We start from the raw sequence: 23600 nt of genomic DNA, 5'->3' as shown, positions 1-23600 counted from the left end.
GAGTTTTACCATCTTGGCCAGGCTGGTCTCGAACTCCTGACCTTGTGATCTACCCACCTCAGCCTCCCAAAATGCTGGGATTACAGGTGTGAGCCACCGCACCCAGCTAGGAAAACTGTCTTTTAAAAATCCCTTAAATATATGGGGGGATGATTAGATAATAATGGTATATCAATTTCTAGAATTTATATAGCTGTTCACAAAAATGATAAATTATAGTAACTTAGAAAATGTTAGTGAAAGACAATATTAAGTAGAAAAATAAGATAAGTGGAATTACACATATGATTACAGCCATGCAAGAAATATAAATCTAAAAAATGCTAGAAAGAAATCCACCCAAAAGAGAACAGCACCTGAATTAGTGTCATGTGATTATGAGCCTTTTCCTATTGTTTCCTCCATTGCATTTCTAAAGCCTTTATAATTTGAGTCCCATTAAAAGTATTAACTCAACGTCAGCAGTTTGAGCATTTTCAATTCCAAGCAGCATGTACAAGGCAACCCGAGACAAAAGCGTGTGCATGTGAATTTCCCCTTTGAAGTGGCATCATTTCCCCCATGACTGAGCAGGTGGGCATCCTCTCAACCCACCGATGAACTGCAACTTCTTCACTGCAAAATGTGATAGAGAACGAGACACAATGCACCGGGACCTGGAGATAGACATCTAACTATAAATAGCAAGGAAATGTAATAAAAATTGGCATTGAACAGCAGATCTGGAATGGTGAACTCTGGAAGTCAGAATTGGAGACACCATTCTTGAGAGCTTTGGGTGAAACAACAGTCTGTTTCAAAGCAAGTTGAAAAGGAGGAGGGTCTATGATTCCAATTACCTCTCCAACTTTGCCGACACGGATGTGTTCTCAGTTGGGATTAATTGATTGATTTCATGCATCTCAGTTTCTCCAGATGCTCACAAGTGATGCCAGTGTCGACCCATGGGATGGGTAAGAAGGGGTTCGCTTAGCCCTTAGAAAGAGGACAGAGCACAGAGACTGTGCCTCTTTATTCTCAACTGGAAAAGAACAAAGCTTTTTCTCTCCCTTCTGGGCAAGGAAGACTAAATCAATTTTAGTTACAGCAAGAGTTATTTAGGTTACATTGTAGTTAACTCCTTCCAGGCAGAAATAATAGCTAATGTCATTGTGCAATTTCCTTTTCTAGAAATTTGCAACAATAGGGTAGATATATATCTGGCCTTGAATGCCTTAGGCTGGTGTACAGACACAACCAAAATAGCACACACACAAAACACCCTGTTGTGTCCTAGTCATTCTTTCACAGATTTTAACAGACAGAGATTTAAAAACAGTTTACCATCTCCCCCTTCATTCCCAGCCAAATCAAAGTCTGAAACCACATCAGTCTCCAAAGAAACTTAGAAAGCTGACCAAAAGTGATTTACCTGTACTAGGAGTTCCAGCTTCCTGTCATCAAGAAGATGTACTTGACATCGGCGGCCCTCCGTCATCTAAGAGGGAAGAGAAATGGTAGTCACTGAGAATCTAGCAGCCAAAGGGTTAGAGAGTTGCTGATGCTGGGCTCTGCCAGGCATATTCCTCTGGGCAAAACTTCCTCTGGGAGTCAGCACTGTATAATGCCAGGAATTGGAAGGATCAGTTCATTCATTCATTCGAAAATATCTACTGAGCACTTTCTTTCCTTTTGAGACAGAGTCTCGCTCTGTCACCCAGGCTGGAGTGCAGTGGTGCAGTCTCGGAACACTGCAGCTTCCGCCTCCTGGGTTCAAGCGATTCTCCTGCCTCTGCCTCCCATGTACCTTTACAGGTGTGTGTGGTGCCACGCCTGGCTAATTTTTGTATTTTTAGTAGAGACGGGGTTTAATCACGTTGGCCAGGATGGTCTTGATCTCCTGACCTCATGATCCACCTGCCTCTGCCTCCCAAAGTGCTGGGATTACAGGCGTAAGCCACCTGTGCCCAGCCTGAGCACTTTCTATATGCCAGGCACTTTTTTGGGAGCTGGGTGTACAGTGGCACATAAGACAAAGTCCCCATCCTCATGGAGCTTGTATTCTAATGAAGGATATAAAATAAATTAACAAATACATATATAACATATTCTCAGGGGTGGTAAGTGCTGTTCATTCTTATCTTCCATTCAATAATTATATCCACATGCACTAGGGTCAGAGCTCAGGATCCAATCTCTGCCTTCTCTTCATTTATCCCACTTGCTGGTAACCAGAAAGCAGATGACCACCCACCTGGCAATGAATTTGATTTCTGTGTTAGTTAATCAGCCCCCTTCTTGGGTATGCCCTGATTCCCTACAGTGCTGTCACCAACAATAGAAAAGCATTGGAGACGAGCCCACAGGCAAACCCAACCTTTCCCACTTGTGCCTTTCAGGACTAAAATCTCTGAGTGGTGTAACAGAAAGACTGGGAGACCCAAGTCTAGTCTTGGTGCTGCTGGTTACAAGGGGCTGCAGGACTCTAGACAAGTCACCATTCGTCTGCCTGCCCGTCTCATATACAAAAATGAATGGGCCGGGCCCAGTGGGGTGCTGGTGAATGTTTAACAACTGGCTTTCTAGAAGGAAAAAGCCTGATTTGTAGCATTTGCTGGAGCCTGGCAACACCCTCACAGGAAATCCTTTGAAGAACAAGGCTTCTCATGGATGTCAACTGGTGCCTGTTCTAACCATAAATTGTCTAGCTGCACTCTAAATACCTTCACTGTGTGTGATTTCAAGTTACTGTCATGGCAACACTGCTAGTAATCCCAACACACAGATACAGCAGACAAAAGTAACCTCAGCTCATAGAAAACAGTTAAGTGCCATAAAAATCATTAGGAAGGGATAGATGCTTATTATCTTTGTTTTTTCACACCATGTGTTTAAGCATGTGTATATCAGTTAATTTTAACAATGGCTACGCTTTACAATTGGCACCCTGCATTCCTGAAAATATAGCAATGGGCTCTCACAGGCTAGTATGAACTAGCTCCAACACCATTGTCTGGACCAAATGACACATACGTTTTCTTCCTTGTATTTCTTTTTCTCTTTTTTTTTTTTTTTTTTTTTTTTGATGGAGTCTTGCTCTGTCACCAGGCTGGAGTGCAGTGGCACGATCTCGGCTCACTGCAACTCTGCCTCCTGGGTTCAAGCTATTCTCCTGCCTCAACCTCCCAAGTACCTAGGACTACAGGTATGTGCTGCCACACCCGGGTAATTTCTGTATTTTTAGTACAGACGGAGTTTCACCATGTTGGCCAGGCTGGTCTTGATCTCCTGACCTCGTGATCTGCCCGCCTTGTCCTCCCAAAGTGCTGAGATTACAGGAGTGAGCCACTGCGTCTGGCCCCTTCCTTGTATTTCTTTAGATAAATACCTTTAGAGAATTCAATGCCTATTTTATAGGACTCTATAGCTCCCACTAAATACAAGTTCTTTTCCCCAGCTAACCGGTCACTTTAAGAAGATTTAAAAAAAAGGATGCCCATAGAAGATCCTGGCTTTGTCTCGTTGTTCGGCCACGAGGGTCCTTCTCATAAGCTCTTCCACCAGGAAAGATAAAAAGACAGTCTCGGATGAAATACAATCTTGCCTTTACACATGTAGCACAGTGCCTGGCTCTCAGGGAGCTGTTATTTTAATTTTTTTTTTTTTTGAGACAGAGTCTTGCTCTGCTGTTCAGGCTGGGGTACAGTGACACAATCTCAACTCTCTGCAACCTCTACTTCCCAGGATCAAACGATCCTCCCGCCTCAGCCTCCTGAGTAGCTGGGACTACAGAGTAGTCTCGTTTCTCTCATGAGTCACAGGATACACCAACTCTCCAGGCTAAAAATCCCCCTGACATTTCTCAAGGCCTGTTAGGGCCAGAGCTGCTCCCCTGACAAGAATGAGCGTCTCTGCAAATGGAAGCAGGTGGCACAGTGGTGAGCTGAGGGCGCTACTGCACTCACGGCTCAGTCCCACCCAGTGGCCAGCGGCATGCATCTTCACCACCCTCTCCTCGACCCTGAGCTCCTAAGACCAGGAGTTATGGAGTGGAGTGTGTTTCCCTAAAACGCATAGGGTGAAGCCTTGACCCCCAATGTATTTGCAGGCAGGGCAAAATTAAATAAATAACAAAAAAGTCTCTTCTCTTTGGTTCAACAGGGATTATTCACTAATCACCAACATATCCAAAGCTGTCATGAAATTCTATGAGAAAATTATCTTATTCGTTCCTCAGAAGAAGTCATCCCGTATTTCCATCAAGTCAGAGTTCCCTTGTTTTGGGGTCTAAATCAGCACAGCACGTCCTGCTTACATGGGGCTAATCTCGATGTCTCTTGATTCTGAGCTATAACACTGACTCAGCAGCCCCCAGCTCTGAGAAGAACCGAGAAAAGTTTCACATACTCATAAACCTTCCAATGAACAGATTAGAAACCGAGGAAAAACTTCAATCCAAAGACTTGCCATTCCGCGCATACAAGTCGAAGCAGGCAGCTGTGGACATTGGATGGGTCTACGCAAAGTCCTTATTCACCCGTTGAACTCTTAACTGCAGGTGTTAATTGCCTTAGTGGGAAAACGAGCTCAAGTCCTATGTAGAATCCATGAGTCTTGCACAGAGTAAGCATCCTCACTGATTGACTTAATTTTTAAAAATTCCATCAGCTTCCTTTCAATCATTCCCTAAGTTCAATGAAAGCCACTACAATTTTAAATTAGACTGACATAGCTGCTGCTATACCAACATGTATAAATGATTCCTTCATCAAAAAAGCACACTAGAAGTGTTAATTTCAAGTTTCAACAGGGCAGATAATAGCAATTGCACAGGTACTTTAGATAAAACGTTCAAGCTACACTGATTCAGTTCTCATTAGAAAGAACCTAAGGTTAATGGAGTAAAAGTTTTAAGAAGGAAAATGGTTATCACATTCAGGAACTTTTGCTGAAATTCTTTTAAAACTTTAATCATAAATTTGAGAAAAGTCTCAATCGAGAATAGGAGAGAGTTTTAAGAAAGAAATGCTGTTTGTTTTCTGCATTTTAAAAGAGTTTTGAGCTCTGTTTTAATCATAAAAGGTTAAGGGTATAAACATGCTCTTGAGTTACTTATTCACAGTCTAATTAATTTTGTGAAAACAAACTGGTATCTGAAAGACATAATTGAATCAAAGTTTCAATCACAGTAATAAAGAAGATGAAATGTATCATTTTCTCGAAATATTTCCAAGCTCACAAAGTTCACACTCACACTTGTCTTCCCTGAGGTTCTCATTTTCATCTGAAAAAATAAATTCTCATTACATGAAATAATCCCACCTTATCTACTTAGCAATTTAAGGAAGTTACTATGCATCATGATGTTAGTATGCACTCTAAGTCTTCCAATTTCTTTCTTCTCCTTAACAAATTCCCGGGAAATTTACAAGCCTACTCCATATTTTAGTGCCTCCCTTTAGAAAGCAAAATGTCTCTGCTAACAGTCAGCACAGAGAAGTGTTTAAACAGACTCACCTTCGAATCATCATGTTTTTGAAGGTACAGCTTTCTTTTGACGGCACTGCTGTGGTCTATTTCTCAAAAGGGAGCACCTGTCTGTTGTTCCATACTCAAGTAAGATTAGAGTATCCTGTTCTTACCATCAGTTCAGAAAAGCTTCACCATTCTGGGTATGTACACAGAAAGAATTGACATCTGTAGCTTTGTCTGGCTTGCCAGACACACTGAAATTTTCTTTTCAATACTAACAACAGTGAAATAATACTGCTTTCCTTTTTTTTTTTTTTTAATTTCCAGCTGTTCAGGCACTAGTGGAGCCCTAGCATCACCCTCAAAGGAAATTCTTTTGAGAACAAGACTTCTCATAGATGTCAGCTGGTGCCCATTCCAATTATCAATTGCCTTGCTATGATACAATTCTAGCCCAAGCAGCGGCCTGCCAAGTGCCCTGTGATTCTAAAGGAAATATGGAAAAGTGCTATTTTGAAAGTGAAGTGTCTGCCCCAATTTATCCAACTTTGCTGTTAAGGTAGACTCTGACATGCAGACTGTGCAGAAATATGGAAACACATTTATGATACTAGCTTCAGTGAACACAACAGACTAGCACTGACATGTTTCCTAGGCTGGGTGCAGTGGCTCACACCTGTAATCCTAGGACTTTGTGAGGCCGAGGCAGGCAGATTGCCTGAGCTCAGGAGTTCAAGACCAACCTGGGAAGCATGGAAAAAACCCTGTCTCTACTAAAAATACAAATAAAATTAGCTGGGCATGGTGGCACACACCTGTAGTTCTAGCTACTTGGGAGGCTGAGGCATGAGAATTGCTTGAACCCGGGAGGTGGAGGTTACAGTGAGCCAAGACTGTGCCACTGTATTCCAGTCTGGGTGAAAGAGTGAGACTCTGTCTCAAAAAATTAAAATAAAACAATAAAAATAATATGTATCCTAATTGTCATGCACGTGGACAGGGATTAAGAGGTGAAAACAGAAATATAGGAGTAGATAAGCAAGGGCGTTAGGCTTTTGGGTGGCTTACCCCACCCCACCTCACCCCACCCAAATATGACTTCACATGTTCCTTTTATTTTTTAAGTTAAAAAAGTATAAAAAAGAAACTTATCTAGAAAGATGAATGACCCTATTTGACGTCAGGCATAGGAAAATGGAGCACGAGAAGTTTCTTTGCCAGCAAATTTGAGATTGCCTATCTTTTTAACATATATAATCAAATATTAATAGACACATGACAGTGAGTTGTCACATAAGCCAGAATACTTAAGATTGAACACCTGACACATTCTCACCCTGCAGACAGAATTAATGAGAAGCCAGGCCAGGCTCAGTGGCTCATGACTATAATCTCAACTCTTTGGGAGGCCAAGGAGGGAGGATCATTTGAGGCCATGAATTTGAGACCAGCCTGGGCAACATAGCAAGACTCCATCTCTACAAAAAATTTAGAAATTAGCCAGGTGTGGGGTGCGCACCTGTAGCCCCATCTACTCCAGAGGCTGAGGCAGGAGGACTGCTTGAGCCCAGGAGCTGGAGGCTGCAGTGAGCTATGCTCCTGCCACTGCCCTCCAGCTTGGACAATAGAGTAAGACTGTGTCTCAAAAAAAATACAAAAAATAGAAAAAAAGTAGTCAAATTCATAGAAAAAAAAAAAAAAAAAAAAAAAAAAAAAAGAATGGGAAGTTCATTTTGACAGAAGTACTTTAGAGAGTGCAGATTTTGGAAAGAAGGATTTATAAATACATATTTCTGAGGCTATCTGTCTATAATAGCCTGATATATTCTTAAGGGCAGAAGGAATAACTGTTCATATATAGCAGCAGAGTCACTGCTATGAGGCCTTACTAAAGTAACTAATTAGCAACAACAAATGGTGATTTCAGGATGGCTTGTAATATGGAGAGGTGCAGGATATCCAGATCAGAATTGGAACTTAATTTTTCTGGTTGAGGCTTAAATTGGAAACACTCATAGGACAGTAATTTCAGAACATTCTGCTGTCCACACCACACAGGGACACAGAAAGTAATAGAATTTTCAAGGTTTGGCAAAGTCTTTCTCTCTCTCTCTCTCTGTCTCTGTGCCTCTCTCTCTCTCTCGACAGAGTCTCATTTTATTGCCCCGGCTGGGGGTGCAGTGGTGCCATCTCAGCTCACTGCAACCTCCATCTCCCAGGTTCAAGCCTCAGCTTTGATTTTCATGCCTCAGCCTCCCAAGTAACTGGAGTTACAAGTGCCTGCCAACATGCTCTGGTAATTTTTGTAATTTTAGTAGAAGCGGCGTTTCACCATATTAGCCAGGCTGGTCTTGAACTTCTGGCCTTAGGTGACCCTTCTGCCTCGTTCCTCCAAAATTTCTGGGATTACAGGAGCGAGCCACCATGCCCCGCCATGGCAAAGCCATTTCTTAAAGACAGTGTAAACATTTTGAGTTAAAAAAAACCCAAAAAACCAAAAAAACGCAAACATGTTTTACTAAGAATAGTTGCTCTTTGAATTCAAAACCAAGTCAACCCTATTTGCCTGTGTTGCTTCCTATCACCTTTTTCTCAACATACCTCCTTTCTTTCCTCTGTGTCTTTTTGTTTGGCCACTTCTTGATGTCCTCTCTCTGTTTTCTTTCTAGCCCTTTGCAAAATAATTTCTTTCTTTCCTTTTTCCTTTTTTTTTTTTTTTTTTTNGAGACAGTCTCCCTCTGTCGCCCAGGCTGAAGTGCAGTGGCATGATCTTGCAACCTCCGCCTCCCAGTTCAAGCGACTCTCCTGTCTTAGCCTCCCAAATAGCTGGGATTACAGGTGCCCACCACCACACCTGGCTAATTTTTGTATTTTTAGTAGAGACAGGGTTTAACCATGTTGTCCAGGCTGGTCTTGAACTCCTGACCTCAGGTGATGCACCCACCTCGGCCTCCCAAAGTGCTGGGATTACAGGCGTGAGCCACAATGCCCAGCCTGCAAAATAATTTCTATGCTATGGTACATAGCAGGAGGAGCTCAGAAGAAAGAATCCCAGTCCCACTGTGGAGAAGGCTTTTGTTTCATTTTGTTTTCATTTTTTTGAGAGAGGGTCTTGCTCTGTTGCCCAGCCCGGTGTGCAATGGTGTGATCTCAGCTTACTGCAGCCTCAACCTCCCGGGCTCAGCTGATCCTCCTGCCTTGGCCTCCCAGACATGCACGGGAATTACAGGAGTGATCCGCCCCTCCTGGCTTGGTTCATCGTTTTAAGCCTTGCTCCTTTTCTGTAGAAGAGGCGTAGAATAGCTTCTACCTCATGGAAATACTACAATTATTAAATTAACTAATGTTTGGAAATTTCGTAGCTCTGTGCCTGGTGCAGAGTATATACTCATCACAATGTTAGCTGTTACTTATTATCAGTTGTATGGTTTTGGAAATAGTTAATATGTGTTGAACCCATAGTCCTCATAAGGCAAGAGACAGATATTATCAGGTTCATTTTATTTTATTTTTATAGACAGGGTCTTGCTCTGTCTTCTAGGCTAGAGTGGTGCCATCCCAGTTCACTGCAGCTTCGACCTTCCAGGCTCAGGCAACCTCCCTGAGTATCTGGGACTACAGGCATTCGCCACCATGCCCAGCTAATTGTGTTTATTTTTTTGTAGAGACAAGGTCTCACTATGCTACCTAGGCTGGTCTTGAACTCCTGACCTCAAGTGATCCACCCACTTTGGCCTCCCATAGTGCTGGGATCACAAGCATAAGCCACTGTGCCTAGCCTAGAGCATTTTTTTTTTTTTTTTGAGACCGAGTCTTGTTCTGTCGCCAGGTTGGAGTTCAGTGGTGCAGTCTCAGCTCACTGCAACTTCTGCCTCCCAGGATCAAGCAATTCTCCTGCCTCAGCCTCCGGAGTAGTGCCTGACTACAGGCGCATGCCACAATGCCCAGCTAATTTTTGTATTTTCAGTAGAGACATGGTTTCACCATGTTGGCCAGGATGGTCTCGATCTCTTGACCTCGTGATCTGCCAGCCTTGGCCTCCCAAAGTGCTGGGATTACAGGCGTGAGCCACCGTGCCTGGCTGAGTCCAGAGCATTTTTATAGAAAGGTAGTGCTGTTGTGCAAATTGATCCTGAACCCAGAAAAAAACGTGTTTTTTTAAAACAAAAACTAAAAAATAGTCAATTGACACATGCATTCTCTTAGTTTCCATGCATTCTCTTAGTTTCCTGAGGCTAAGTTACACTGAAACTATTAAGGGCAAGACACTAGGGGCGGGGCTGAGGGAGGGGACGGTGAGGGAGGAGAGCCAGCCGTTTAGTGAAATGCTCACAGGCTGCCAAGAATTTTTTTCAGTCTAGTTACCAACTGCCTACTCATTAACGTCCCTGTGGAAAGCAAGTCACCAAGTCGTTTCTCATATTCATTTTTGAGATGAGACATTTATAAGACAATAAAATAAGCAATATTAAGGACTCACTAGTATTGCACAAAACAAAAAATTAAACTTTCAAGACATGCTTCATTTAGGAAAATTACCATTACTCCCCAAACCACCTGAAATACTATCCTTTAAAACTCTGTCATCAGACAGAAAATTCAGATTTCAAAAACCAAGGCCCTACCAGTGACTTACCTCGGACAGCATGTCCTCCGAGAGTACAGTCCCGGAAACCACAGGACACCCTAAGGATGTCGGATACAGGACAGCAGCCCCTCACAATCTGACCTCTGACCCAGGCTGTTCTGTGGCTCAGAAGGAAATTCCAAGGCCATGACTATGACTTCCCGGCACAAGTCCTTGCTGGTGCTCCGGGTACTGGGTCACCTCAAGAGCCACATCCTTCTCTCTACTTCAGTTTCCTCAGAAAAACAAAGACTCAAAGATCAGCCTAGGTACCCAAACACTGCAAGACCGCAAAATCTCAATAATCATAAAGCATATCACAGCCACGAGGCGATGAAGGAATTAACTCGCAAATAAAGCAACCTCAAGAAATTCAACCTGATAGGAAACACACACACGGAGAGAAAGGACTTCAAGCAACTTAAAAATTTGTTAAAAATATGAATCCCTGCACTGTAATCCCAGCACTTTGGAGGCCAAGGTCGGTAGATCACTTGAGGTCAAGACCAGCCCAGCCAACATGGTGAAACCCTATCTCTACTGAAAATACAAAAGTTAGCCAGGTGTGGTAACATGCACCTGTAATCTCAGCTACTGGGGAGGCTGAGGCAGGAGAATCACTTGAACCGGGGAGGCAGAGGTTGCAGTGAGCCGAGATTGTGCCACTGCACTCCAGTCTGGGTGACAGAGGGAAACTTTCAAAAGAAAAAATTAGATACATACAGACAGTGCAATTGTTACTACAGTGAAGTCAATATATCTATCATCACAGATGATTACTTTTTTTGTAAGACAAGAGCAGCTAAAATCTATTTATGTAACAAAAAACCCTAACGCGATACAATTTCACCTTTAGTCCTCAGGTTGTACATTATACGTCTCTGGACTTGCTCACCCTGCATGTCTACTATGGATCTGTATGTATCTACACATCTGTGGGTACCCAGTCGCATTATGATATAAACTTCAAATAAACAGTCATATCTTTTTGTTTGTTTGTTTGTTTTTTGTTTTATGTTTTTGAGACAGGGTCTCACTCTGTCGTCTAGGCTGGAGCTCAGTGGCATGATCACAGCTCACTGCAACCTCTGCCTCCCTGGGGCTCAAGAGATCCTCTCACCTCAGCCTCCCAAGTAGCTAGGACTACAGGTGTGCACTTCCACACAGGGCTAATTTTTATATTTTCTGTAGAGATGGGGACTCACCATGTTGTCCAGGCTGGTCTTGAACTCCTGGGCTCAATCAATTCTCCCACCACAGCTGCCAAAAGTTCTGGGATTACAGGTGTGAGCCTCCACTTGCAGCCCATATATATACACACACACACACACACACATATACATAAAATAATATAATACATTATATATAATAACATATTATATAAAATTATGTATAATAGTATAATATAAACTATATATAATAAATAATATGTATGTTTATTAATTCATCTATCTGGGCGTGGTGGCTCACCCCTGTAATTCTAGTTACCTAGGAGGCTAAGGCAGGAGGATTGCTTGAGCCCAGGAATTTGAGACTAGCCTGGGCAACATAGCAGGAGACCCCATCTCAGAAATACAATTCATCAATTTCCTGTTCACACTTCACTTGTATGAGAGAAATAACAGATATTACAACAGTGGGCAAGTAAGGGATCTGTCCTAAACCTTTAAAGGTCAGAGCTTGACTATAATTTTTTAATACAAATTTTTATTTTTATAAAAATTTTATAGTATATTTTTATTATAACCGTAATATGATTTTTATAATATTTTTTCCCTCTGGTTTATCTCAAGCTTACTTTTGTTTGGTTTTCAAGTGACATCGTATTGAAATAAATGACAATGGAAGGAAAAGAGACACAGGCCTGAGACAGCAGAAGCCTCATTCAGAGAGGAAGATCTTGTTCCAACTTTGCTCTACGGCCTCTGGCAAATGATGTCACCTCTGTCTTTACTGTGACTCTCCTGGATTTAAAAGAACATACGCAGGTGTGGCCAGGCACGGTGGCTCACTTGGGGTAATGCCAGCACTTTGTGAGGCAGAGGTGGGAGGATCATTTGAGCTCAGGAGTTTGAGACCTGCCTGAGCAACATGGCAAAACCCCGAAACAAAAATACATAAAATCAGCAGAACATGATGGTGCGTTTCTGTAGTCCCAACTACTCGGGAGGCTGAGGTGGGAGGATTCCCTTAGCCCAGGAGGCAGAAGTTGCAGTGAGCCGAGATCAGGCCACTGCACTCCAGTCTGGGCAACGGATAGAGATTCTGTCTCAAGAAGCAAAAAAAAAAACCATATGCAGGTGTGTCCTTCAGTCTCTTGGCTGCTGGATACAGGTGCAGCTTATACACCAGATGAGAGTTATTAAGTGAGTGGTTCTATCAGAAAGAAATTAACATGACAATGTTGATGTAATAGAAAATGGAAATAGCAGTGCAGTCTTCAAAGCTCAACCCTCTGCGGGTTTGCACCTGAAGCCATAACCCGGGCTGGCTTTTACTCGCGGATCTTTGGAAAGCACATCCTAGTGCTGCTGCTCCTCTAGCAAAAGGAAATGCGGTTTTCTCTGATAATGCAAGAGAGAAGTCCTGGTGTGGGGACCCAGCGGTTTATGACTCAGGCCACACGTCCTCCAGGCGGAGTGGTTAACCATCTCCACATGATGCTACAGGTCAGTGTGTGTCAGAAAACATTAATCATCAGTCTTGGCCGGGCACGGGGGATCACGCCTGCCATCCCAGCACTTTGGGAGGCTGAGGTGGGCGGATCACCAGGTCAAAAGATAGAGACCATTCTGCCCAACATGATGAAACCTCATCTACTAAAAACACAACAATTAACTGAGCATGGTGGTGCATGCCTGTAACTCCAGCTACTCGGGAGGCTGAGGTGGCAGAATCACTTGAAACCCGGAGGTGGAGGTTGCAGTGAGCCGAGATCACACCACTGCACTCCAGCCTGGCGACAGAGCAAGACGCTTTCTCAAAAAAAATTGAAAAAAAATTCAGTCTCTGGGCCTAAAGTCTAGATGACGAGGCACAGACCCAGGCAGGTAAAAGACTAGTACAACATGAAGCTCTCCTGAGGCCATATGGCATCTCACTGAAGAGGAACTCCTGCCCACAGCTCAGCTGCGGGATGATGGGGAAGGAGGGGTGCACTTTCCACCTTCCAGCCAAACAAGCTATTGGCGTGGATGATGGACAGGTGCAACCGACGTGGAAGGCCAAGGTTCCGCTGAGGCGGGTCCACAGGCACCACCCCTCCTCCTGGCAGCCAACACAGACAGGGGCAGATGGACACTGAGAGACGTAATGGCGTAGGCCCCAGAGTTAGGACCTGCACCACGGACGCCAAACTGGCAAGCACAGGGCAGAGGCCCTCACAGGTGGCAGGCAGGTGCACGAAGGCCTCTAGGCTCCTGGTGGGCAGCAGCGCTTTCTGGGTGACATCCAACTCGCTGGACCCCTAAAATTCGGAGGAACCTGATTTTTTCTCCTAGCTTCTGCCACTGCTAGAGTCTTCTGAAAACAGGATGTTCTTTAACTCCATTTAGAGTATATAATCAGGATTTTAACCCACTATCTTACTGGAAATACACACACTTAGGAAGATGTATTCACAAGCCCTCAATGACTACACAACTGAAGGTTTGTACTTTTCACCCAAGCCTGGAAACACAGACAGCTTTGGTTCTGCAACCGGAGCAACCAGAGCCTCTGAAGAGCCACAGAACCTTAATCCTGCTGAGCACCCCATTGTATTATTATTATTGTTATTAATCATATTATTAGGAGAGGGGCTGGGGAAGGGAATAGGGTCTAATCCTTACAAAGGAAAGGGAGCTGGGAATCTATATCAGAGAGGGAGTGCTGTGCAGTCTGAACAGAGACAGAGGCTAACGGGAACAGAGGCTCGAGGCAGAGAGCAGCCCTTGGGCAGATCTGGACAGAGGCCTGGGGAATGAAGGCCCCAGAGGCCAGTCCTGATGTGGGTGCAGAGTGTGCTGCTAACATCTGTGAAAGGCGGCTGTCTGAATGTGGATAACAGGCTCTCTGACATCGGCCTCACCTCACCAGATCCCTTTTGTTCAAATACTCTCCTTCCCCCTGCTCCTCTCAGTCCCAAGACTGGGCCACCTTGGACTTTCAGAGTCTGTGCCTCCAAGGGCCACCCTCTCCCTTGCCGTGGGGCCTGGCCCATGCTGTTTCCTTTGCGTTTCACTCTAAGTCCAAGGCCCATCGCTGTGGTCTCCTCTATGCCATGCATTCAGCCTGGTGCTGGGGACACAGGTGGCCCAAGGGGCCATGGTCCTGTTTCTTGCTGATTACTGGCTTGAGGGAAAGATGCCACAAACCTTCTCCTCTCTGAGCGGCATGTCCGCAGTACCATCTGGCAGCATTCTGGGCTGTGACGTTCCGTCCTCCCCTGCCTTCCTTCTAGGACACCTAACATGGAGACTGCACTGGGTTGTCGCCACTGCCATCATGCCAGCCCCAGGTCCAATGAGGCCGGGGACACTCCAGAACGGGAGGCAAGCCCATGGGGGAGATGACTGGACCCAGCTTCATTCAACATTCAGTTATTGATAACAATAGAACTCGACTCAGTGCAATTTACATCGACACATCACGCCTTAGGCGGGAAGGACAGCAGCTGGAGGGGAAAGCTGCCATTCTACATAAGCCATCCAGCCTTCTGTTCTAGAAAATCCAGCACAGCATCACAGCGCAGAACCATTGGCCCACACCAGGCAACTGCATCCTCAGCACGGTTGTGGGCCAGCTGAAGGCCGAGGAAGACCCCACAGGGGCTCCACCAGGCGATCCTGTGAAAGAACATCACGGATGCTTAGGTTTGCACCGATGACAGACAGGTTCAGGCCTGCCCTGCACAACTGGGCTGACCTCCTCCCAGCCGGGCATTCACGCTATTTCTTCTTCCCTCCTCTTCCCAATACTATTCACGCTTCTGCAGACACTCCAGACACTATACACAAACACACAGGGTTGCGTGGGGTGGGCGCCGTGCACTGCTGCCACCGACGTGTCACGCGTGATGTGTGGACGCTGGCCCAGCGAACTCTGATAGGAGGAGATTGTGTTGTGCCAGTGCATGCCTTGGAAAGACTTAGGTAATGCAAAAGCTTGTTCTTTTTTTTTTTTTTAAATCTACTGACAAATTGCTCTAGTAACCCAGAGAAGTGAAGGAGAAGGCAGCTGCCCCACCGTGCAGATACTGATTCGTGCAGATGTTTCAGTGCCTCCTGAAACAATAAAACCATGAACATCTTCCTTGAAAAAATAAAGACCACCTAATCTCACCCTTTCCCAGGTTCAGCTTTTTATAAAAGACTGAGGAAGCTGCTGACTCTGCTGGGTTCTCCCTGCTCTGCTGCTCCCTCTCCTGCTCCAGGCCTGGCCTGCAGAGAAGGGCACGGGGGACAGCCAGGGGTCTCTAAACCGCTGTTAGAGCCTCTTGGATCCCACAGGCTCAGTGGCTTGCTGGGGGTGACAAGGGTGGTGGCAGGCACACATCCCACTCCTGTCCCCCAGCAACCCGGCGACCTGGAGGACTGAGCATCCCTCGCTGTCCTCCCAGGACCAAGCCACTGGGGCTTACAGTGGGTCAGGGCCAGGCTCCAGAGCTCGGCTGCATGGGGCTGCGGCTTATCCTGACTTCACTACTTCCTAGCTGGGTGTGATCCTCCAGAAGTTACTTCACCAGCTTGGCCTCCTTCCCTAATCTATAAAACGGAGATGACTGCAGTACCTACCTCGTAGAGTTGTGAGGAGAAACAAATAAGTCAAAACACAAAAAAATGCAGAATTCTGAACGCTGAGCTACTGACAGTCACCTATGCACAGCGGAGTCAACCCTGATCCAGTGCACCACTCCCTGCTCCTGTAGGAAGGCCGGGTTTGGGGGGCGGGGCTGCAGCTCCCTATCCCCTCATGCCAGGTCTCCTGTGGCTCTGGATGGGTGAGGAGGCTAATTCAGGGCACACAGCGTTGGGGTAGCTGTCCCCGGGGACTGGGCAAGTGCCAGGCCTTCACGAAATGGGGCACTGGTCATTGGTGGAGGTGGACAGGAGGCCTGGAAGCCCAGCTCTTTTTCCCAGTAACCGCAGTTCCCAGGGACATCCTGCGCTACCTGGCAATCACCGACAGGGAGCAGATGTAAGAAGCACGGGAGCTGGCCTAAGAAAGCAGGTTTAGGAATACCCATGTACGACCCGTGGGAAAATGCCCAGGTTCTTACACACACACATGATTCTCATTCACAGCACATGTGTTCACACAGACATCCTGCAAGGGTGGCTGGGTGAGGTGTAAACCCCAAAGAAACAGAACACGCAAGAAGCAGCCAGAACGTACACACCCACCTAACATCCAACTTTTCCCTGGGGGAACAGTGAGGAAAGATGGAAAATAACACCTGTTCTCTGCCACATGGAGCTCTGGCTTCAGTATGAGTGACAGAGGTTGTTTACATGTTTGTTTGTTTGAGTAGAATGAGAGTCTTTTTTCAAAGGGAACAGGTTTAAGCGATTGTCCTGCCTCAGCCTCCCGAGTAGCTGGGACTACAGGCACTTGCCACCACGCCCGGCTAATTTTTGTATTTTTAGTAGAGACGGGGTTTCACCACGTTGGCCGGGCTGGTCTTGAACTCCTGACCTGAGGTGATCCTCCCGCCTCTGCCTCCCAAAGTGCTGGAATTACAGGTGTGAGCCACTGCCCAGCCAAGAAAGACAGTTTTTAAAAGCCCAGATGAAAAGATAGGGCTGAAAAAAAGATAAGTTTGACTCTCTGGATCCAAAAGAATACAGTTTGTGTGGGAAGGTGACTTTAAACGTAAAACTTTGATCACATAATAAAAATAAAATTAAATGAGGAAGTGAAGATTCAGACGTGAAGAACACAAGGTGTATGCTGGAGAACTCTCAAGGGAGACTAGATTTTAGTGTAACAAAGTGTGGAAGACACACCTGCAAGGAGTATTTCCAGCATTTTTTGCACACTGCAAGTTTACAGGGAGAGAGTTGCAAAGCTAATGACATTTATTTATTTTAATTAATTTATGTATTTTTGAGATGGAGTGTTGCTTTCGCCCGGGCTGGAGTACAACGGCACGATCTCAACACTGCAACCTCTGCCTCCCAGGTTCAAGTGATTCTCCTGCCTCAGCCTCCCAGGTAGCTGGGATTACAGGCAGCTGCCACCATGCCCCACTAATTTTTGTAGTTTTAGTAAAGATGGCGTTTCATCATGTTGGCCAGGCTAGTCTCAAACTCCTGACCTCTGGTGATCCATCCACCTTGGCCTCCCAAAGTGTTGGGATTACAGGCTGAGCCACCCCACCGTGCCTGGTCATGACCTGATATTTAAAACAAGGGAAGTCTAAGGAGAACAAAAGAACATTAAAGATATGTTCAAAGCAAGGAGAACAAGGAAGGGAATAGACTCCATTGTCTGGAGCAAGTGTATGCTGGCCAGGCACGGTTGCTCACACCTGTAATTCCAGCACTTTGGGAGGCTGAGGCAGACAGATCACCAGAGATCAGGAGTTTGAGACTAGCCTGGCCAACATGGTGAAACCCCATTTTTAATAAAAGTACAAAAATTAGCTGGGCATGGTAGCACGTGCCTGTAGTCCCAGCTACTCGGGAGGCTGAGGCAGGAGAATTGCATGAACCCGGCAGGCAGAGGTTGTGGTGAGCTGAGATCACGCCACTGCACTCCAGCCTGGGCGACAGGGCTAGACTCCGTCTCAAAAAAGAAAAGAAAAAAGCAGAAAAGCTGAACAATTCAGCTTGTTTGTTTCACTCTTCTCAATCAAGAGGGAAATGAAAGGAATATAAATGAACTACACTCTTTGCCCAAAATAAATCCCAGGTGGTTTATAAAGTTGAATTTTAAAACCAGGTAGATGATTATTTATCGTGCTTCTCTAAACCTAAAAGCAAGGAGGGAAAAAATTACAGTTTGGCTACCATACAAATGATTCTAAAAAATAAATTATACTCCAGAAGGCCCCACAAGCAAAAGTAAAAAGTTAATGTACATTTCAGGAAGGCATTGTAACAACTAAAATGGAAATTACTATATTAAAGATAAAATTGTTTAATTAGTAGATAATTACAACTTAATTAGAAGACCACTAACACTTCCCAGGAAATAGAATGCAAACAGCTAAAAAGTTCAGATCATTTGGCTCTGTCATTTCTCTTCTAGGAATTCTCCCCATTGAAGCAAGAGAAATAGAATAAAGAATTACGCATAGTAATGTTCACCACAATGTGTTCACTCAAGTGCTTATGGCATCTTTATTATGTACCAGGTATCTTGTTAGATATATAATAATGAATGTGGTTTTGTTCCTATACTGAAGGAATTTTATGTCCCATAGAGGAAACACCCTAGTTAACAGGCAGTTGCAGAGTGATCGGTGTGACAGCAGGGGTGGGTGTAAGATGCTATGGAATGGGGCTGGGGGGACACCAGTCAATACCCCAGGGAGGAAGTGATATCTGCAGAACACAGCAACGTGAGGTAAGAAGGGACGAAATGGGACAGAACATAGAATGTTCTGGAAACGTCACCCAGGTAATGAGCTGAAGGACAGCGTGGTGGATAAGGAGGAAACAGTGAGAACTACAGCTGGCCACCGTCTTTATGAAAGGAAAGAAGGGGGAACCAATCGTCTGAGTGAGGATGGCTAAATCGCTTGAAATAGGAAATAGCTGCCGGCACTGTTTTCAAGTCAATTTCATCGTCAGGCCAAAATGAGGGAGTCTGGAGACAGGGTTGCAATGGCAAGATCTACAAACACTTGGACTGCAAAGTGATCTAAAAGTACAACCTGTCTTCCTCAATCCATGTATTTCCCCCAGGTGATTTGTAAATGGACACAGAAGGCAAGGATGTCAGATTTACAGACGGCAAAGAGGTTCACATGGAAGCTTCAAAATGTAAAAGTCGGGGTCATGTTGCTCTTAGGGTTTTGTGTCCTGCTCTTCATGCACGTGCTAGAAGCAAAGCATCAGAATAAGGGAATTAAGAGGCGCCCTGCATTCTGCTGTGGTTATACCACTTCTGGAAATCTGTATTCAATTCTGGGTGCCGTATTTTACATAAAAAATGAAAGAAACTGGAGAAAGACCAAAGAAGGGTAACCAGACCAGGTGAAGGTCCAGAAACCAGGACTTACCAGGAGTGCTGGAAAAGCTGTATCCGTGGCCACATATCAAAAGCTGTAGTGGTAGTGTGAGCACACAATCTACTGGCCATTGAGCAAATGCTGTTATTGATTATATAGAGAGATCATGTATAAACTGGGACTGTCCTGGGCTTACCCAATTGGGAGTTTGGGGGACTTGCTAATCTAATGTGTATAAATTGAAGGCAGGTTAACTTTGCTTTGGTGGGCAAAAAATAGAACGAATGAGTGGAAATTCCAGAGGACACATTCAAATTCAACAGAAGGAAGAACTTCTGAACAAGCATCATTGTTCAAAATGGAATGGATTGCCCCATTATCATTGCAAGTCATCAGGAAGGGACCAGAGATATTAGCAAGGGAAGTTGTAGAAAGGATTACGGAACTCTGGGATAGACAGACTCTGAGATCCCTTCCCTCCCTCTCCAGTAAGCTGTGATGCATAAGACATGGATATATAGTCACAGCAAGAAACAAAGAGTTCCAAGAAAATATACTCGTTCTGATAGCTGATGTATTTACTTGTAATGTTTCTGGCTATAATACTACATGCAGTTTGATGAAACAAATTTTTTCAACATTCACTCAATGCTTCGGAAGGCTGACAAACATTTCAGTACAGACTGATAGGCACAAACATATTTTTCTACTTTTTGAAAAATCTGATCCTACCAATTTCTCTTATATAAATGTGCGATCAAACATTCTCTATTTAAAATGTAATGCTGTGCAGAAGAGTTAGAGCATCTGTTGCTGGTTTGGTAGACAATTCATGTTCCGTAATTCACTGGTAGAGAATTCAAAGGCTCCATAACCAGGAACCTTGTAACATTGTCCCAGTAGCATGAATTTGCCTACTTTGTTTTGGTGTCCAATTTAATCTGTCATTTTAAATGACATTTTAAAAAAATTTTGCTTATATTATGATCAATGGAAGGAGATAGTATTATTTACAACCATGGGTCTTATTAAACAATAAGTTTTTACAGTTGTAAACATTTTATTGATATTAAAATGATTATATGTGTGATTAAAGTAGAATGATGTATAATAGGCCATAGTAGGCACACAAGAGATATTTTATATGAATAATAAACATAGATTTAAATAGCGTGTATCGTTACATGCAGAATTTCAAGGGCAATTACGTAATATAGGTACTATACAACTTAATATGCACTCAGTGAACTATGTTTTAATTTTTCTGTTCTGTAGAAACATGACCCAAAAGCCAGTCTCAGAAACATGTGCATTCTTTGTCATTCACATACCTATGTGACAAGCAGAATCCATTTGGATCTGCCCTCCATGGTGGGTGAAGCCACACAGATAAGTTGGGGAACGGGCTCCCCTCCTCGTAAACAATCTTCTTTGTGTATTACTATGGTTGTACTCTCCAATGGCTCCCAGGGAGGTGTGGGGCAGAAAATACTATTCTAGACCATCTGTAAGTTTTCCAAATTCCACCCTTGGGTCTTTGGTGGCTCTTGACACACAGTGGGAAAACGGCCACATATGAAGTTGGTATGACCTGCTGGGCCACCTGATTTGCAAAAGCTGCAATGGTGCAAAGCACCCCTGTCTTAAGTGCTTGAGTCCAATGGCCACATGCTCAGATGCCAGGTCCTGCCACATTTAGCGGGAAGCACCCCACCTTGACAGCTGACTCCAGCAACACCCTTAAATCAGACCCAACTTCTAATGGCGTCACAGCAAGACACATCTGAGAAACAGGGTCACTCAGAACTGGAGAAACACGAATCCTACACGGGGGTCCCAGCTCCAGGAGGTCGAAAGGAAGTCTCCAACCCTCCTCATCCCAACGCAGAGCTGCAGGGAGAGCTTGGGGACCCGTAGTGCTTCCATGGGGGGAGGTTTCCACAGCGACTTTGACATCCATGCAGGGCAGTCCATCTGGGCTGGAGGCTGCCGTCTTTCTGTTTACATAACCAAGTACTCTGGAAAGAGTTCTGCTGGAATGTTGCTGGCAGGGACTTCTTGCTCTTGCATGAGCTATGCTGGCAGATCTCTCCTTCCATTCTTCTTGGGAGAGGCTTTGACACTGGCTGGCTGCCCCACGAACCACCCCAGACACTTCATGGAGATTTGCCCTGGGTGCCTGGTCCGGTGGCAGCAGCTCCCGGGAGGGGACCAGTCCTAGAGCTGTTCTTCATGTAAGCCTGGGCATGGAGGGTCAGGCCAGAGAAGGGTGGAAAGGGCGAGGGAGAGGGCATCCAAACCCAAAAAGGCCACCCCTTCCTCATCAAGCCTCTCGGTGGAAATGCTGTCCCACACAATGCAATGGGTCCGGCGAATGAGAGTTCTAAATATATCCCGGGTGCATATCATTAGTGAGCAGTTGCAGAAATAAAGACGTTATGTTGTATCTGTTAGTCAAATCAAAAATTCTAATTGGATACAGAAAAATTTCTCAAAGCTTTCAGCAGGAGGTAATTACTGTGTTGACTACTTGTAGCAAAAAAAAAAAAAAAAAAAAAAGGCTGAAATGGAGCCTAGTGTTTGGGCTGTTTCCATGAAAGAAGGAAGGAGAGAGATGTTTCTGCCTGAATCTGAGCTGATTAAAAGCTGGCTGGACTCCTGATCTTTGCTTCTTCCTGGTTTAACCAGTGACACTGGTAGCAAGCAGCTTACCAGGACACACCAAGCCCTTTGGTAACTAAGCTGCAGTGTATTTTCAGCATAACCTTCAGAAAAGACCTGGAAATAAGGCTGGGCATGGTGGCTCAAGCCTGTAATCCTAGCACTTTGGGAGTCTGAGGCAGGCAGATCACCTAAGGTCAGGAGTTCGAGACCAGCTTGGCCAGCATGGCGAAACCTCGGCTCTACTAAAAATACAAAAATTAGCTGGGCATGATGGTGAACGCCTGTAATCCCAGCTAACTACTGGAGAGGCTGAGGTAGGACAATCACTTGAACTCAGGAGGTGGAGGTTGCAGTGAGCTGAGATCATGCCACTGCATTCCAACTCCAACCTGGGGGACAGAGTGAGACTCCATCTCAAAAATAAATAAATAAATAAATAAGAAAGAAAAGAGCAGGGAGTGGGTCTGTGACTAGATAATGGTATAGGGAAAGCCAGAATTTTAAATCAGGACAGATAGATGAGGTGGGGACAGTGACGACATTTTATATCCTTCCTTGTGTCTAGACCTGAGCGTCACACAAATTATTAACTAAAAGCACAGGGTCACAATTCCTGATTGTAGTGATGGTCTCCCTGATATAATCATATATCAAGACATACCCAACAGTATATTTTAAATATGTATAGTTTATTGTACGTCAATGATATAATAATAAATCAATTTAAATATGAGAGTTCGCACTTTGTGAGGCTGAGATTGACCAGCCTGGACAACACAGTGAGACCCCATCTCTAAAACAAAAAATTACAAAAGCTAGCCAGGTGTGGCAGCTCATGATTGTAATCCCAGTGCTTTGGGCTGGAGTTCAAAAGCAGCCTAGGCAACATGGCAAGACCCCATCTCTCCAAAAGAAACTTTTAAAAAAATTAGCCGGCTCATGCCTGTAATCCCAGTGTTTTGGGAGGCAGAGGCGGGTGGATCTCCTGAGGTCAGGAGTTTGAAACTAGTCTGACCAACATAGTGAAACTCCATCTCTACTAAAAATATATATTTAAAAAATTAGCTGGGCGTGGTAGTGGGCACCTGTAATCTCAGCTACTCAGGAGGCTGAGGTTGTGATGAGCCGAGATTGCGCCCTTGCACTCCAACCTGGGCAATAAGAGCGAGACTCCATCTCAAAAAAAAAAAAAAAAAAAGAAAAAAAGAAAAAAAAATTAGCCAGGCTTGGTGGCATGTGCCTATAGTCCCTAGTACTCAGGAGGCTGAGTTGGAAGAATCGCTTGAGCCCAGGAGTTGGAATCTACAGTGAGCCATGATGACACCACTTACTCCATCCTGGGCAACAGGGTAATACCACATCCCCCACAAAATGAATAAAATAAGAGACAGAAATTTGTTTCACATTATCAAAAAGAGACCATCAGGAGCATGACATTGAGGGTTCAATTTGTACAATAGCACATCTCAACAGAATTCTTCACACACTGAGGAATTCTCTTCTTCTTCTTCCCCTTCCTCTTCCTCCTCCTCCTGCTCTTCTTCCTTTTCTTCTTCTCCTCCTCCTTCTTCCTCCTCCTCCTCCTGCTCTTCTTCCTTTTCTTCTTCTCCTCCTCCTTCTTCCTCCTCCTCCTGCTCTTCTTCCTCTTCTTCTTCTCCTCCTCCTTCTTCCTCCTCTTTCTCCTTTCTCTTCTTCCTCCTC

At 44.7% G+C, this 23600-nt stretch overlaps 1 protein-coding gene across 10 annotated transcripts in view; it reads right to left on the bottom strand.

Moving 5' to 3' along the window:
* FRMD4A (FERM domain containing 4A) overlaps positions 1–23600 on the bottom strand; it is a 679547-nt gene that overhangs the window by 219046 nt on the left and 436901 nt on the right. For all 10 annotated transcript variants that reach the window (XM_017529828.2, XM_017529827.2, XM_037739021.1 and 7 more), the window contains one exon: positions 1412–1477. In XM_017529828.2, the coding sequence (XP_017385317.1) occupies positions 1412–1477 (66 nt within the window). The remainder of the gene's footprint in view (positions 1–1411; positions 1478–23600) is intronic.

This window comes from Cebus imitator, unplaced genomic scaffold (genome assembly GCF_001604975.1).
Source record: "Cebus imitator isolate Cc_AM_T3 unplaced genomic scaffold, Cebus_imitator-1.0 Scaffold61, whole genome shotgun sequence".
Lineage (NCBI taxonomy): Eukaryota > Metazoa > Chordata > Mammalia > Primates > Cebidae > Cebus > Cebus imitator.
Note: the sequence above shows the minus strand (reverse complement) of the source record. Positions and strands in the feature narration are given on the sequence as shown.